The following is a 15,798-nucleotide window of genomic DNA, read 5'->3' as shown; positions in this document are numbered from 1 at the left end:
TTGTATAACTTTCAACAGTTACAGCTTCGTAATCAACATCAGATCATGCCGCTTTACACAAGGGCTTTTTATTAAACAAACAAACCAGATTGTTCCCACAGGTTTAAGAGCCAACACAAAATACGAGACTGATAAAGAAAATGTCGCCCCTTAGTCTCCTGATACATACAGGTAACAAATCCCCCAGGTCCTCCCCTTCTCTTCCGACAGAGAGGACCAGTTGGATAAAGGAAGATTTGCCTCGTAAAATATTCTGAAATAACAACGAAAACAAGTGATGGATACACCCGGAAGCGCAGAGCAGATGCAGGTTGATGAACCTAAAGACATCGCTGAAAGACCAAAATGGGACAATAAGGTCCAATACTTGCTAACGTGCATAGGTTTTGCCGTGGGACTCGGTAATGTGTGGAGATTTCCATATTTGTGTCAAACATATGGAGGAGGTAAGAGCATTTTGATGTTAAAAAAACAGTAAAGTTGGACAGCAAATATTTGACTTTCCATTTGGTTTATCAAATATTTTGCAGTCATATATCCAAAGGCTCTTACAACCAAATAAGAAGCCGTTTACACTGTTTTTAAAAGCTGTACTACCATTTCCCTTAAGTTGAGAAAATAACCTTTATTTCCAAGATATTTTCTCACTATACAATCAGTCATACAAACAGACTCTATGCTTCACAATAGTCATATCTTGTTTTTTCATTTGTCATTACTTAGCTTTTATTTAACCATTACTATCTCACTCTTAGATGTGGTTGCAGAAATGATGCAGATATAACATTGCTTCAATTTTCATGTTGTAGTTCTCTTGTTTTTCCAGTACGCCATTGATGTCCCTGACTAACAATGTCTGAAGAAAATAAATTCAAAGATAAACTTGCATCATCAAGATGAATAATTTATTAACTAGGGGAATCAGTTATGTCTGGTGTTGAGAGCTATTGCTATGTTTGATAAAGCTCAGATTGTTGATAGTACAATGTCCAGTAATCAGAAACTGAATGACCTTCAGAAATAAAAGTCAATGCCAATGTTTATTTTTAAAGTGGGGAGGTAACTGATTACTGAATATCTCATATTGATTCTGTTATTGTCCCTAATCAGTCATTTTGATTTGCCCTATTTGAAGGGGCTTTTCTGATTCCTTATGCCATTGCATTGGTATTTGAGGGACTTCCTCTGCTGCACATGGAACTGGCCATCGGACAACGGCTCCGCATGGGGAGTGTTGGAGTATGGAATTCGATCTCCCCTTATATGGGAGGATTAGGTGAGAAGGTTCAATCAATACCATTTACTCAGGAAAGCAGTAAGCCAAAACAAGATGAAGTACTGAACAAAATACAGTTGTGTAAAAGTTGTGCATGATTATCTGAACATCACTGACTTTTGGAACAAGCATGCATTTCTTGGTGAATTTGTGAACGTGGATACACAGGTGTGGCATCCTTGGCAGTCTCCTTCCTAGTCGGCCTGTTCTACAACATGATCCTTGCCTGGATCCTCTGGTTCTTCTTCCACTCCTTTCAAAGCCCACTTCCTTGGAGGGACTGCCCATTAAACTTGAACCATACTGGTATTTTCTTACTTATCTTGTCTTTTCAGAGTACTATAATTTACAAATAAATGTTGAATTAAAACTAAAGTAAAAGACAGACAGTCCCACAAATGATTTGATGATGAACAATCTCTTTGACACAGGCTATGTAAGTGAATGTGAAAAGAGCTCGCCGGTTAACTATTTTTGGTATCGTGAAACACTGAACATCACACCAAACATTGAGATCAGCGGCTCCTTGCAGTGGTGGCTTGTACTGTGTCTCGCAACTGCTTGGTGCCTCGTGTACATCTGCTTCATACGGGGAATTGAAACTATTGGAAAGGTAATTTGTTTGATGTTATCTCAAAACATATTATAAATGTAATATCTATTTGTTGTATTCTACAACCGAGATATCAACAATTTGTTTAAAAATATTAAGGGGTTAGACTTTCTTGACACAGATCAAAAAATATGTATACAGCTCTGGAAAAAATTAAGAGACCACTCCAAATTGTACTTAAAACTTTATCTCTACATGTATGGCAGCCATTCCAGTGTCTGTTTAATTCCAACACAAAGAAAAATTGCCAGTAGTTTATAGAATACAATAAATAAAATAAAAATCATTCAAAGACATACCTATAAATAATACAACAAGAGAAAAGGATAATGCTGAAATGGTCTCTTAATTTTTTCCGGGGCTGTATATGAAATGGACTATGCAAATAGAAATACAGTACAAGGCTCGAATACAGAAATTCACTGATAATCCCTCAAATTTGAATCAGCTGGCACAAATTTACCAAGAATACAAGTTACAAATCAAACTTTTACAGCAAGAAAAAACCTCTGTCTCTAAAACAGAACAGCAGGGTAAAAATAAGTTCAGCAAAAGCATGTTCATCAGTAATCTTATTTGACCTTTTCTATGCACTCTGGTAGAGGCTGCATTCAAGGCTATAAAGGTGCTGGATGGAAGATTAGTGTTTATCCACTAAACAAGTGACAGAAGAGCTGTCTTACGTTGAGGCTCCTAAGAACCCACTTACAAAACCCCCCATACATTAGGATACGCCTATGACACATAAGGTTACAAAAATCTCTATTTCCGTTTGATTTGAAAATGAAATATTTAATAAGCATTGAACTGGTTCAACAGGCTATTTATGTCACAGCCACCTTCCCATATCTGGTTTTGACCATCTTCTTGATCAGATCATTGACTCTGGATGGGGCCACAGATGGCTTAATATATCTTTTCACTCCAGATGTAAGTTTGACAGTTTCATTTTATGATGAAATGTAATGAAGATTCACTGATGTCTCACTAACAGTTAGTATGCTCTTTGCAGTGGGAAACACTTAAAAATCCTGATGTCTGGTTGGATGCTGCTACTCAGATTTTTTTTTCTTTGTCTTTGGCCTTCGGAGGACTTATTGCTTTTTCCAGTTATAATGTTCAGAAGTAAAACCTTTTCATCTGACAGCACTACGTACAAAATACAACAATACTATGAAATAAAACTCAAACTACACTTTTTCTTTTCAGGAATAACTGTGAGAGAGATGCCCTAATTGTTGGATGTGTGAACAGTTTTACATCAATTTATGCATCAATTCCAATTTTTGCCATTCTTGGATTTAAAGCTAACGAAAACTTCAATAAGTGCAGAAACTGGTAAGTATCATAAAGGGAATTATGCAGTTTTTTTAAATATACCAAAAACACAATTTCAACACTGAAAATGTTTGTGTTTAACTTTAATGATTTATCAATTAATCAGTACAAAAGAAAATATCTATTTTCCTGGTAATTCATAAAAAAGCATTCCCCATTCATTATAAGGCGTGATGCTTGCACTGGTTGTGTTAACCAATGTAATTTCCTTTGATTTCAGGAACATACTAAGGTTGACTAATTCATTCAACATTGGGGATGAAAACATAACTCTCGAAAACTACAATGACTGGTTTAACTACTTCAACAATACTGATCCCTCAGAGGTCGAAAGCCTCAATCTAAAGACGTGTAACCTACAGACGTTCCTGGATGAGGTACAATTCAGCTGTTACTACGAAATAATTGAAGACCTTTGAAGTTGTTCTTGATTAACCTTTGTCAGATTGTTGTGTAAGAGATAACGTCTCAGATCGTACCTGTAGAGCGCTTCTGGAACCGGACTGGCCTTCATTGTGTTCACTGAGGCGGTGATACATATGCCGGGCTCTCAGGTGTGGGCGGTGCTCTTCTTTGTCATGCTCTTCAGCCTGGGCCTGTCCTCCATGTTTGGGAATCTAGAGGGGGTCCTTACTCCTCTGCTGGACCTGCACGTTATTCCAGCCTGGATGCCTAAGGAAGCGTTCACAGGTAAACCAAAATATCTGAGGAGTTTGAATGAATGAATCATCTCTATTTGGAATTATGAAATTACTAAAACTGCAAATAGGGATTATTGTCATTACAATTTATCTGTTTATATTATTATTATTGATTATTATATTACAATGTCTAGTTTTCTCAGTCAAAAACGAAAAATATTGAGTTCAATATGATGCAAAACAAACAAGGCAGGATGTCTCCAAACATGAGAGGCGGAAAACCGCATTTTTATCAATATTTGAATGAATTTTAAATATGATTTTAACCATTAATCAATTTGCCTTTTGTATACAAACAAAAATGCTTTATCTTGCAGAATGCACACACTTTAAATGAACTTTTATACAGATATTTCTTTATGACTTAATTCAGCATTATTAATTATAGCAGCATCAAATAAATTCCATTTCCTTAATTGTTTTTATTTTCTAAAAAGGGTTCATTTGTCTCACCTCCTTCACTGTGGCTCTCATCTTCACGTTGGGTTCTGGAAACTACTGGCTGGGGATTTTCAACAACTACGTGGGATCCATGCCGCTGCTCATCATAGCCTTCTTTGAGATCATCAGTGTGGTATACATCTATGGAATAAACAGGTGAAGTTGTAATTCATGTCATTATCATACTTGGAATATGACAACATGCTTAAGTTTTTGACTCAGGTCTCCATTTGCAGGTTTAATGATGACATTGAATGGATGACAGGGCGGAGGCCAAATCTTTATTGGCAGGCCACATGGCGCTTTATCAGCCCTCTGATGCTTCTGCTGGTTTTTGTGGCATACGTTGTAGTCGAGGCTGAAAAGCGACCAACATATAACGCCTGGAACCCAGATTATGTAAAAAGTTTACACGGTTTCATTTAACATCATTGCGTAGTTTGTTCAACCTGCTGCACTTTGAAAAAAGACATTGACTTTGTACTCCTTTACCCCAACAGGTGAACTTCCCCCTTGCCGACGTACAGAACTATCCCGAATCGGTTTACGCTATCTGCGTGCTCCTATCTGTCCTTCCTATTGTATCCATTCCTCTTGTGGCTTTCTACAAATTCATGGGCTTCCTGAAGAAGTACATCATGAACAGGAGGAACCAAAATCCATACGAAAACGAATAATTCCACGGAGAATGTTTCATCAGATTGGTGGTCAGGACTACCAGGAGTAAATATATGTGTGATACTGTTTGTTATTTAATAACTTTTTTTGGTGATTTTTTCATATTATTTGTAATCTTTTGTATAGAACGGTATTAGAAGCTTCTAATTACATTGCAGTTTAACTGACATTACCGCTAAGATAAAATATTGGCAGTCGCAGCTGTGATTCAAATGTTCCCGCTACCCTAATTTAACACCGTTTTTTCTTAATTTACACAAGTGTGTTTATATTGGTGAAGGAAATGCAAACACTGTCAATTAGATTAAATCAAAGCAAGATAATATCCCTGAGAAGATTATTAAAACCAGGATACCAATGTCTAGAGCTGAATATCAGGTGTTGTTAATATTTGATTAAAGGAAGACAACCGTTCATTTCCTGTGTTGGTGTTTTAATTGGATGAGTGATGGATAACTCTTCTAAACGCTTTGTGAGAAACACATTATTCATTCTCAGAATGATTTTCAGTGCAAATACTTACAAGATGTGCCACATGAGTTGATGTTAGCAGCAATTTTGAGTTTGTAGGTACTCTTTACATCATCATTTGTGAACAACATGCATCCTCTAATAAGTCACATTCCCGTGCGTATAAGACGCAGATTTTGTTCTGTTATATTTATCAGTAATCTGCTTCTACACTCTGTGAGCTGCAAGAGTGATGTAGTGTTGCATGATGCTGCTTCTATGTAACTTTTTTTGCACGCCAACAGTGCATGTGGGTGGATGAGAGTAGTAGGACGGGGCTTGTGTGGTCAGGGCTGCATGCATGTGCTCACTGACCATGCGCATGTGTGTAATTTGAGCCATGCAAGTTACACAGTTGTCCTTTTTGTGGTGTGGGTGGACAGTGATATTGTCCCCCCCGGTGTCACGTGCTTTGGAATATGCTGGCTGCCTTTGTTGTCCCTCTGCCTGTTCTGCTTTTCTGGCACTTTCATACAATGGTGCACTTGAACACTGTGATGTTATTAAGCCTTTCAAACTACTACAGCTTGAATTCCAGCTCTCAGGAAAGACTAGCATCCCAATGTAGGATACATGGCACAAGATACATCATCGAGGAACAACAGCAAGGATTGAGTGTAACATCAGAACAAAGGTGATGACCCTGCAATGACTAATGAGTGCTTTAATTACTTTCGGTTTGGAAATGCATTTAAAGATCTATGCAAGGTGTCAAGCTAATGCTATTGGGAAATCTGATTGTTGGACATTTTTTTTATTTGTTCACAATGTAACTTGTGTTGACAAAAAGCAGGCATTATTTATCTCGTTTATAGATTTGGAAAAACAAGTACTTCATAATAATAATAATACAGTGTTGCAACCACCTGAAAAGGTGAGGTCAAAAGGACACTGTGTTTAAACTTCAGTTGCATAAAGTTGCTGGTTAAGAAAATTAAGTGTATTTAATTTGTGAAGACGATATCATCATAAGTTGAGGTTTGCCGATGTCTATAGAACTGCTTTATAGCATATTAATAAGTAAAAAAACAGTGATCCAAGTGTACACACTCTTGGAATAATAAACAACATAGTAACCTTGGTGTTGGTCACAGCATCCAAGTGATGCTGTGACCTTCAATAATGGCACGCTGTAGTATCAACAATGGGACAAGAGTGCGACAAGTTCAACCGTTTTTTTGACCTTTGATCCTACACTAGGAAATGTCCCAGCGAGCAGATGCCTCCCAGTGTGGGGGGGTTGTGGTGGAGTTTGAGTCTGACGACATCAGGGAGGAAAGAGCCAAAAGAGCTAGGAATATACCAGGTGAAATCAACTTTAAATCCAACTGGAACTTGTGCAACATATTTGTAGAAAAACATAATGTGTGCTCATTCATTCTTTATGCCTTTCCTCACAAGGTTCAGCTCTTATCTACCTCAAGGGTCCAAAGTTTCTCATCTATGTCAGTGGAGCATTGTCAATGTGGGTAAGAATCTTTCCCTGAAGATACAGATTCCTGGAGGAATAAATAAGACTTAAAAACTTAAAGAATGGCAAGGTCGTCTACATGGGTTAGCATACACAGAGGTCTTAGCCAAACAATACATAATGATGCACTTTAATGTTGTGTTAAACAGGGCGACCGCATGTGGCACTTTGCAATTTCTGTGTTCCTGATTGAGCTGTACGGTCGTAACCTGCTGCTCACTGCGGTGTTTGGGTTGGTAGTGGCCGGGTCTGTGCTCCTGCTCGGGGCTTTGATTGGAGACTGGGTTGATCGCAATCCCAGGAATAAAGGTATGTGACAATTTCACACCCATTTGAAAATTTGAGCATGCAGTATATCGTAGAGCAGTGATATATATCAGCAGATTTCAATCTTGGGCCCAGTAGTCTGCTGGTTTCCTATCTCCCCAGGTGGCAAATTGCTTTCACACGATATCTCAAGTGTAAATCAGTCCCTGATTTGATAGCTACACTCAACACCAGCAGGAATGCAGGCTCATATCTGTCAAGGCTAGCATTCATTTTTCAGAAAATATATCACCAATGTTGTGAGAGTCTAAAACAGTTTTTGTTTTTTTCCCCCTATTTCAGTTGCACATGCGTCTCTTTTCATTCAGAACATCTCAGTGACAGTATGTAGCATTGTGCTGATGTTGGTGTTCTCTTATAAGCAAAGGATTGAAGAGATCTGGGATGGATGGCTAACTGTGAGTAGACACTGAATGTTCTAAAAATGACAATTTCATAACTTGATACCAAACTGAATTCTCACCATGATTATGACACAGAGGAGTTACTGCTGCTGTTGTTCCTTCTGTCCTGTGTCCATGTTGTCTCTGCTTCTGAGCTTGTGGCTACTCTGTGCTGTTGTAGTAACATGTTGCATCGCAAAACTCACACAAGGTGGTTTGTTATACGGTGGTGATCATCCTGGCAGATGTGGCCAACCTTGCAAGCACAGCACTGACCATTGCCATTCAGAGGGACTGGATTGTGGTTATCACAGGCTACAACCGAGGTCACTTAGCTGGTGAGGGCATTTGTTTTTTGTTGATGCACACATTTGTTTGCATTCCATTTTTGTCCCACATCAGTGGTTGTGCGTCAGATATACTTAACCTACAGAGGTGTTGGCCTTTTTCTGCTCTCGCTGACCGTCCTCTAGTGGAAACGCATTAACCTCTGTGTCTTTGATCCTAACAAAAGGAATGAATGCAACCATGAGGCGGATAGATCAGGTGACTAACATCCTGGCCCCACTAGCGGTGGGACAGGTCATGACCCTGGCCTCCAATGTAGTTGGCTGTGGCTTCATCCTGGGCTGGAACCTTGTGTCTCTGATTGTGGAGTTCTTCTTCTTGTCACGGGTGTACCGCATCGTCCCTGCTCTTTCAATCAAACCACCGTCGGTTGAGGTGGATCAGGTGTTTCTGCAGAGGACAGAGAGGAGAATGTTACAAGGTGCGCACTAAGGCATTTTTTTTTTATATAAAGGATTTGCGATTTGACCACGATTAAAATGTCATTTTTAATTACTGAAAATGTGCATTAAGTCCAGTGAGCATCATGGAGTCCTTGCCTTGCTAAGTGACCTTTTAAATACAGTAATGTAAATGTTGCTTCCCATCAATGCTTCTACGGCATTATTGAGGGTTAGACATCATAAAAAAGTACTGATGTAGTGATATTTATTCCAAAATCTTTTCATATGCAACAGACCATCTAACAGTCTAACATGACATAGAGCATTAAAGGTTCAGAACACCTAACAAGGGTTTAAAATTGGTCCGCAAAAGTATTAGATGTCATTTTTTTTTCTCATCAGGGGAAAGTATTGTTTCACCACCTCAACTGCAACCTCTGACCGAAGGTAATTGCAACACGAGCCTGAAGCTGAAAGAAATCACCAACCTGCCGCTGTGTTTCCAGAGGTTTCGCTGGCTGGTGAGCACCTGCAAGGACGGTTGGAGGGCCTACTATCGCCAGCCTGTCTTCCTGGCAGGAATGGGTCTGGCTTTCCTCTACACCACGGTGCTGGGCTTTGACTGCATCACCACTGGCTATGCGTATACTCAGGGCATAAGCGGCTCTCTTCTCAGTCTGCTGATGGGTGTATCAGCTATCACAGGGCTGATGGGTACCGTGATGTTCACTAGACTCAGGAAGTCCTATGGCCTGGTTAACACAGGCATCATCTCGAGCTGCCTCCACCTGGGCTGCTTGCTGCTGTGTGTCTGCTCTGTGTTTGCCCCTGGCAGCCCTATGGATCTTAGTTTGCTGATGCCCTACATTACCTCCAACTCCTCTACTGACCTTGGAGGGATGGCAAGTCAACGGCAAAAACACATCTATCCTCTTAGAGGAGGAAGCAATCAACCACTGCTACCCGACCGCTCCTCCATCCACTGGACCAACAACACTGTGCTCTTCGACAATGTCCCCTCTGACACTGCGCCAGAATCTTACATATCCATCATCCTTCTGTTCTTGGGTGTCATCACAGCACGCATTGGTGAGTAAAAGGACTGCCTAATTTAAATGAGTCCATAACTTACTAAGAAAATTGCGTCTAAATTGGGTCCATACTGATATCGATGTACAATACAGAAGGGAATATTGTTACCTTAGAGCTTTGCCCATTTACAATTAGGCAGATAGTTTTAGCCAATGTTAGCTTATTATGACTGCATATGCCTTTTTCAAGACAGTTGAGAAAGTATCGCAATAACATTGTCTTTCCACCAGAGAGCACTGTTAAAGAACAGTTAACTGTCCCATTTAATACATATAACAGTGGTGATAATAACAGTATTCTAACCTTTTATTGATAGTCGACAGTAGACCAGAGTATACCACTGAGCCACCAGGATTCCCCACGATTACATAATTCAATAATTAGACATCCCTATAAAAATGTCAACGTCTGTATCATTAACTAAAGGTAAGGCTAAAGTTAATGGCCTGGTTAACTTTTAAACCCCAGTGACATCTGTGTTTTAGGTCTCTGGTCCTTTGACCTCACAGTGACCCAGCTCCTGCAGGAAAACATCTGTGAGTCAGAGAGGGGTGTGGTGAACGGGGTGCAGAGCTCTATGAATTACCTGATGGATCTGCTTCACTTCATCATGGTGATCTCCGCACCACAGCCACAGCACTTCGGCATCCTAGTCATAATATCTGTATTATTCATCACCACTGGGCACACCATGTACTTCCTGTATGCTCACAAAGCAAAGAGAAAACGCCGCCTGGACACATAAGGAGCAGACTTGGCCCACACATCCAGGCATGAGATGCTTACCAGCACTGAAACCACTCTGCACCTGTGAAATGAATGTCTCCCTCCTGTTCCTACAGCAATCTTATTGCAACACTCCAGTCCCGTCTTAGCCATTCATTTCAGCACAACACAGCAAGTGTCCCACCTCAGTTGCTTTCTTCCTGCAGGGCCACATGCCATCGCAGCAAACAAGAACTCAGGTGAAAAAGAGTGGGAGACACGCTCTCCCTTCGTGTACATAAGTTGAGGTGGATACAATAAAAGCAGAAATGGTACCTTCAGGGGAAATGTCCTAATCTAATGTACAACAGGACACATATATAGTGGCTAAGACACCAGCTCACGCCGATGCAAACCCTGTAGGATTACTGCAATACTTTCATCAAACAAGCCTGTTAACTTACATAGCTTTCTGGATGGGAGGGTGGATGGATGAAGAGATTTTTCTAACCTTCACTCAGTAAGGAACTAGTGTTGGGAGAAAACTTAACAATGATACATGGAAAATACAAACAAGACAAGACAGTATTTCTACAAGTCAAGTGGCATCAATGTAACTGATCCGTCCACTTGGAAATATTCCAGGATGTCCTAAAAGGAACATAAAGGGAACTTGATGCGAGTTTGTTTGATTACAAAAAAAGTCTGAAAGGCAGCCCCCCTTTTAAAAGGACAGAAGGGAAAGGACAAGTGTTTCCTTCCCCTGGTTTGTTTCTCTGTGGATGAATCAAGCAAACATTTGCCTTTCTTTTATGCATGTAAACCTGGTTAATGGATTACAACAACAAACATGATAACATCACTACATGTACTTTAGTAAAACTTCAAACTATTTCATTCTAATTGCTTGTGTACTTAGATAAATAAAAATAGTTTCAAAACTGTATTTCCTTCCCATATAAAGAGTGATATTAATAGTTTAATAGAAATCCAAGAGGAAAGCAATCTTCATTTTGTGACATGTTTGAAATCAGTGATAGCTATATGTTGATAGCAAATGTTGATCACTGCTATTGAAGCTGTTGTATTACATTTTGCTTTATTCTTTTGTAGTTCTGATGAACTAAACATTAACTTACCTCAACTAAGAACAAGAACACTGTTGGGAATATAACTTGGGAATTACTCTCAGCTACCATGTGTTTTCATATCTCCTACATGTACAGTGAAAATAACATCCAAGTTTAACCTTATGTCATACAACCAGCAACACATCTCAATATATTTGTATAATTTTCCTGTGAATTTGTTGTATTGTATGTTGTCATTATTTTTCAGACTGATAATTATGATAATAAAGATGACTGAAGATGATCTTTGGTCTCAGGTCTTCTGTTTAGAATAATAAACAAACAAACATTGTAATGTGAAATTACGTAGTCTATTTAATCACTACACTTATTTACAGCCTGATACTTCAATTAACTCAACCTTCAAAAGTTATGGTAGTGCTGGAATCATTCCAATAAAATGGGCAGCCAAATGGTTTCATACAGTATGTCTGCTCTTCTTTTGATAGTCCCTGAATTTGCAGTCCAAGGTAAGAGAGCTTATACAAATAGATATAACATCAACGGTGGCGTTGGTTAATTATCAATCAGAATAGACTGTAGCAGCCACAAAGATATAATGCTGGCAGAAATACATTATTTCCTTCAGTGTATAGTGTTATAGGGGAGACTGTAAAAGGATGAGCAACGCAGCTTTGAAAAAACATTTACACTTTATATAAATGTTAACGACATGAAAAGTTCAAAGCCAGGTGAAATAGTAGCCATATGTAAATGTAATGTATTTTTGTCGCCAGTAGAGGTCAATGTGATATTAAATGGTCGTCGCCACCATGCCAATATAGGAAAGCTTTAGGGCTTTTTGCATTATTTCCGCAGATATAAGACATAATACACCCACAGTGTCTTCACGCCACATCATAATCCTCAGATTTTCTATAAATAGTCAGCACCATCATAAAGTAATTACGAAACTGATGCCTATCATCCAGAGGAGGACATATAAGGACATGAGGATATGGGAGGGTGGGCAAAATGATTGTAACACAAGAGGGAAACCATCCAGAATTGAGAGACATGTAAATCTAGTCTGCACTCCAGAGATTCTCATTTATAATGTGCAACACCTCTATAATGTAAGCTCATCTTAATCAAATTTTCTGCATCCTGACACACATGTATCATTGAACATCAAAACAGACAAGTATGTACAGGAAGGCAGTCAATGATTGGTACCTGTCATTTTTTCTACAATTCTAAATCCCTATCCAATTGCAGCCCTAATTTGATAAACTACATTTAGATGTAATGGTTCTATCACAATCACTGTCAGTGGGTAGTTACCTTGGTAATGAACAGCAGCCATGAGTAGGCTGGTAAAGGCAACTTGCCAAGAAGAGCTGTTTTTGGAGTGGGAGGCTGTTTTACAGGAAACACCACTGAGTGAATACCTTATGAACATATATCTTGAAAATAAAGTAAAAACAGTAATACTAGAACGTAGAAATATTATCTTAAGTAAAAGTCCTACATTTGAATGAAATGCACTAAGATAATCCAAAGTAAAAGTTGGCTATTTGTTATGCAAGAGGGTCCATTTCAGAATAGAAAATATAATATGATTGATTGTTAACTATTGATGCACGATTGGGGTCATTGCCTTAATGTTGATTTATGTGACATATAGTTTATACATGCGAGGTGCTGGGTAGCTTGTAGCCTAAATTATCCCCTGAAGAAAAATGCCTTATTGATAATATTAGCAATATATATTAATTATTTGATTGATTCCTGGATTTGAAATTAAGCTAAGTAAAATGCTCAGATTTGCTTCTGAGTTGGAATGGAGTAGAACTATAAATAAGCAGAAGTATAGTGCAGAATTTGTATACAAGTAATGTACAAATACCTCACCACATTGACATAGTTAGCCACTACTCTCTACCACCGGTCAAGTAAGATAATGGGGTTTTTATTATTTACATATAAGTACAACAATAATGGAGTAAATCCTATTAGTGACACCAATTGGGGCTTCATAGCCATTCATCTATACTGTGTTCAAAAGCGCCATCCCATGGTTGTAGCAGGAACACGCAAAAAATAAATCATACAACAAATACAAGTTCAAGAACTAAAAGCAAGAAAAAAGTAAGTAAGCAACCTGACCAAAGTATAAACAACATTCATTGGTAATATTGTGTTTGTAGTTGGGATGTACTTTAAGTGTCTGTTGTCCACGAATGTCGCATCAACCACTGTCTGCTACTCACGTAATGCTAACGCTAGCTAAGCATGGTTCTAATTAACTTAGTAGTCAACTACCTCAGAGTCACAGAGATAACGATTTTCTCAAAAGCCAAGACTTACCAATGTTGTGAGTACATAAACCGTCATTGATCCTTATTGGAAACAATAATCCGCGTGTTGAACAGTGGAGGATTTGCATGTGTTTACCTGAGTGTCAAAGACGATAACCGGAAGTGACAGTATTATTGATTTGGTTTAAAATAATCGTTTGTAAACAAAGAAAACAAAGTCTATGGTTGGCACCAGATGCATTCATGATACGGAAGTGATAGTGGCATCTCCTGATACATCAAAAATATATAGTTTTTTAGATTTGTAACATACAAATATTCAGTGAATGGCAGAACATTATACCACGTGAAATATGATTTGTTGTTGTGTTGGTTTTCATTACTGCATTAGTTTAATGTACAGGCTATTCTGCAAATAAATGCATGTCCCTGCCCCATATAAAAAGAGTCCATATAGAAAACAGTAGATGAAATGTTCCTAGTTTAAGTTGGATAATAAGGTATTATAATAATATAACAATAGTGTGTTTTCAATCCTTTTTTTCATTGCGTTTTCTTAAATTAAGGATTATTACCTTTCAAAAACACACATAGGCCTATGTTGCTCCTGTAGGAGACAGCATATTTTATATATACTCTTACTGTTCCGGTTCCCTACAAATTAACGTTTGAAAGGAAGGTCATGTATCACCTTTTATTTTGTGTAATTTAATTTGTGCTTTAAAAAAGTAATGTATTAGTGCAGAGAACAATGGTTATATTCATTATTCATACACATGTGGTGATGTCATTGTTTCTGTTTTTGAGTCATTTCTTTAATTATTTGATTTTGCTTTTGCCGAATTGAAGTACTTGTGCGGGTGTTTACTGCAACAGGCTCTATAGAGTTTCATCAGTTTTTCACTCTCTGGCAGTGCCACAGGCCTACAGTAACCATGTACCTCCCATTGGTTGTCTTGGAAGTCCCTGCTTAAAGTCGGCTGTGTTAGAGCGAGCTAAAAAGTCTGACTGTAGGCATTCTCACTTTGCAATTCATTTACTCAAGAAACTGGGTCAGTGGTAGCACATTAAAGCCAGGGTTGTCCTCCTGGCTTTGTCTAACCAAGATCAAAAAAAGGAAGGAAGTTTGGTTTTAGAAATTGAAGGTCAACAATTTCCTTTCAATATCATACTGAAAAGGTATAGAATATCCTTCTGCTTGTAGACAGTAAGATATAGTACAGTGGCTAGGTTTACTTTCTAAAAAGGTTCAAATCAATGATGTGGTCAAATGTATTTAATTTCTCAATGAAGTCAGTTTTGTATAACCAATAAGCTGAGGATTATTATTCTAAGTCTATTGCATTAGGTTGTTGAAGTAGCAAAGGATGAGGAAGCTTTATCAGTGCATTCTGAATATAGAGACCCCAGCTGTAAGGAATAATTGGCAATAAAGAATTTAGGGATTTAATTGTTTATCAGAAATGAGTGCAATGCATACAGTATGAGGGCAATGGGCATTTCCCCAATCAGGTACTTTGAAAGAAAATAAGAGCATAGTAGAATTATGGGTCTCAACCTCACGTGAAAGAGACGCACCACCTAGAGATAGGGGACCTTTTCTCATTCTGCAGTTTGCTGTGTCAGCAATTTAGACCCGCAGCACAATTGAATGGCTTTGGAAGGACCCAGTCAAGCATCACACTGCTGTGCTGACAGAGGGGAAAATATATAACGCTTAAAGATAAAGTCTTCATAGGAAGGATTAATGTCCTTGCTTTGCCTTCATCAATATGTGTAAGATCACCCTGGTGCTTCTGTAACTATGTTAAGAACCTGACAGTCTTAATTTAATTAGCAAGTGTCTGAAAAGCCGGTGATCTTTAATAAGAAGAGACACTTTGTGCACGACGCAGATAAGATACGACAGTAAGGAGACAGTTCAACAAAGCTTTGCTCTAGCATCACGAGGAATCAAAACTCCATTGTTACTGTAGCTGTGTTATTTCGCTGAAATACAGTTTCAATGAATGGGTCAGTTGATCAGCTAAAGAAAACATTGGCTATTTGATCAGGGATTAATCCTTTTTGTAGCATCAAAACATATTCAACTTTTTAAATGTGACATTTTACTGTAGTGTTTGACCTAATTAAAACATTTG

The 15,798-nt window shown here is 38.5% G+C and overlaps 2 protein-coding genes and 1 long non-coding RNA gene across 3 annotated transcripts; 2 read left to right on the top strand and 1 right to left on the bottom strand.

Moving 5' to 3' along the window:
• The first annotated feature begins 304 nt into the window (after positions 1–304).
• LOC134861848 (sodium-dependent neutral amino acid transporter B(0)AT3-like) lies at positions 305–5,284 on the top strand. Its single transcript, XM_063879407.1, has 12 exons — positions 305–446; positions 1,136–1,276; positions 1,445–1,582; positions 1,708–1,889; positions 2,709–2,819; positions 2,902–3,014; positions 3,099–3,227; positions 3,448–3,604; positions 3,713–3,917; positions 4,366–4,525; positions 4,606–4,768; positions 4,870–5,284. Exons 1-12 carry the CDS (start codon positions 305–307, stop codon positions 5,044–5,046), a joined length of 1,818 nt encoding a protein of 605 aa, XP_063735477.1. The 3' UTR covers positions 5,047–5,284.
• Positions 4,681–13,809, bottom strand: LOC134861099 (uncharacterized). The gene is made up of 3 exons (XR_010165369.1): positions 13,707–13,809; positions 7,819–8,476; positions 4,681–4,752 (listed from the first exon to the last, which is right to left on the bottom strand). It is a non-coding gene; the product is annotated as an uncharacterized LOC134861099 (long non-coding RNA).
• On the top strand, positions 6,042–10,306 carry si:ch211-254p10.2 (solute carrier family 40 member 1). The gene is made up of 9 exons (XM_063879408.1): positions 6,042–6,191; positions 6,758–6,863; positions 6,959–7,026; positions 7,178–7,337; positions 7,638–7,753; positions 7,950–8,076; positions 8,253–8,507; positions 8,872–9,558; positions 10,047–10,306. Exons 2-9 carry the CDS (start codon positions 6,761–6,763, stop codon positions 10,304–10,306), a joined length of 1,776 nt encoding a protein of 591 aa, XP_063735478.1. The 5' UTR covers positions 6,042–6,191; positions 6,758–6,760.
• Positions 13,810–15,798: the final 1,989 nt, after the last annotated feature.

This window comes from Eleginops maclovinus, chromosome 3 (genome assembly GCF_036324505.1).
Source record: "Eleginops maclovinus isolate JMC-PN-2008 ecotype Puerto Natales chromosome 3, JC_Emac_rtc_rv5, whole genome shotgun sequence".
In the NCBI taxonomy this organism is placed as follows: domain Eukaryota; kingdom Metazoa; phylum Chordata; class Actinopteri; order Perciformes; family Eleginopidae; genus Eleginops; species Eleginops maclovinus.
The sequence above is the reverse complement of the archived record's forward strand: the minus strand, read 5'-3'. Positions and strand labels throughout refer to the sequence as shown.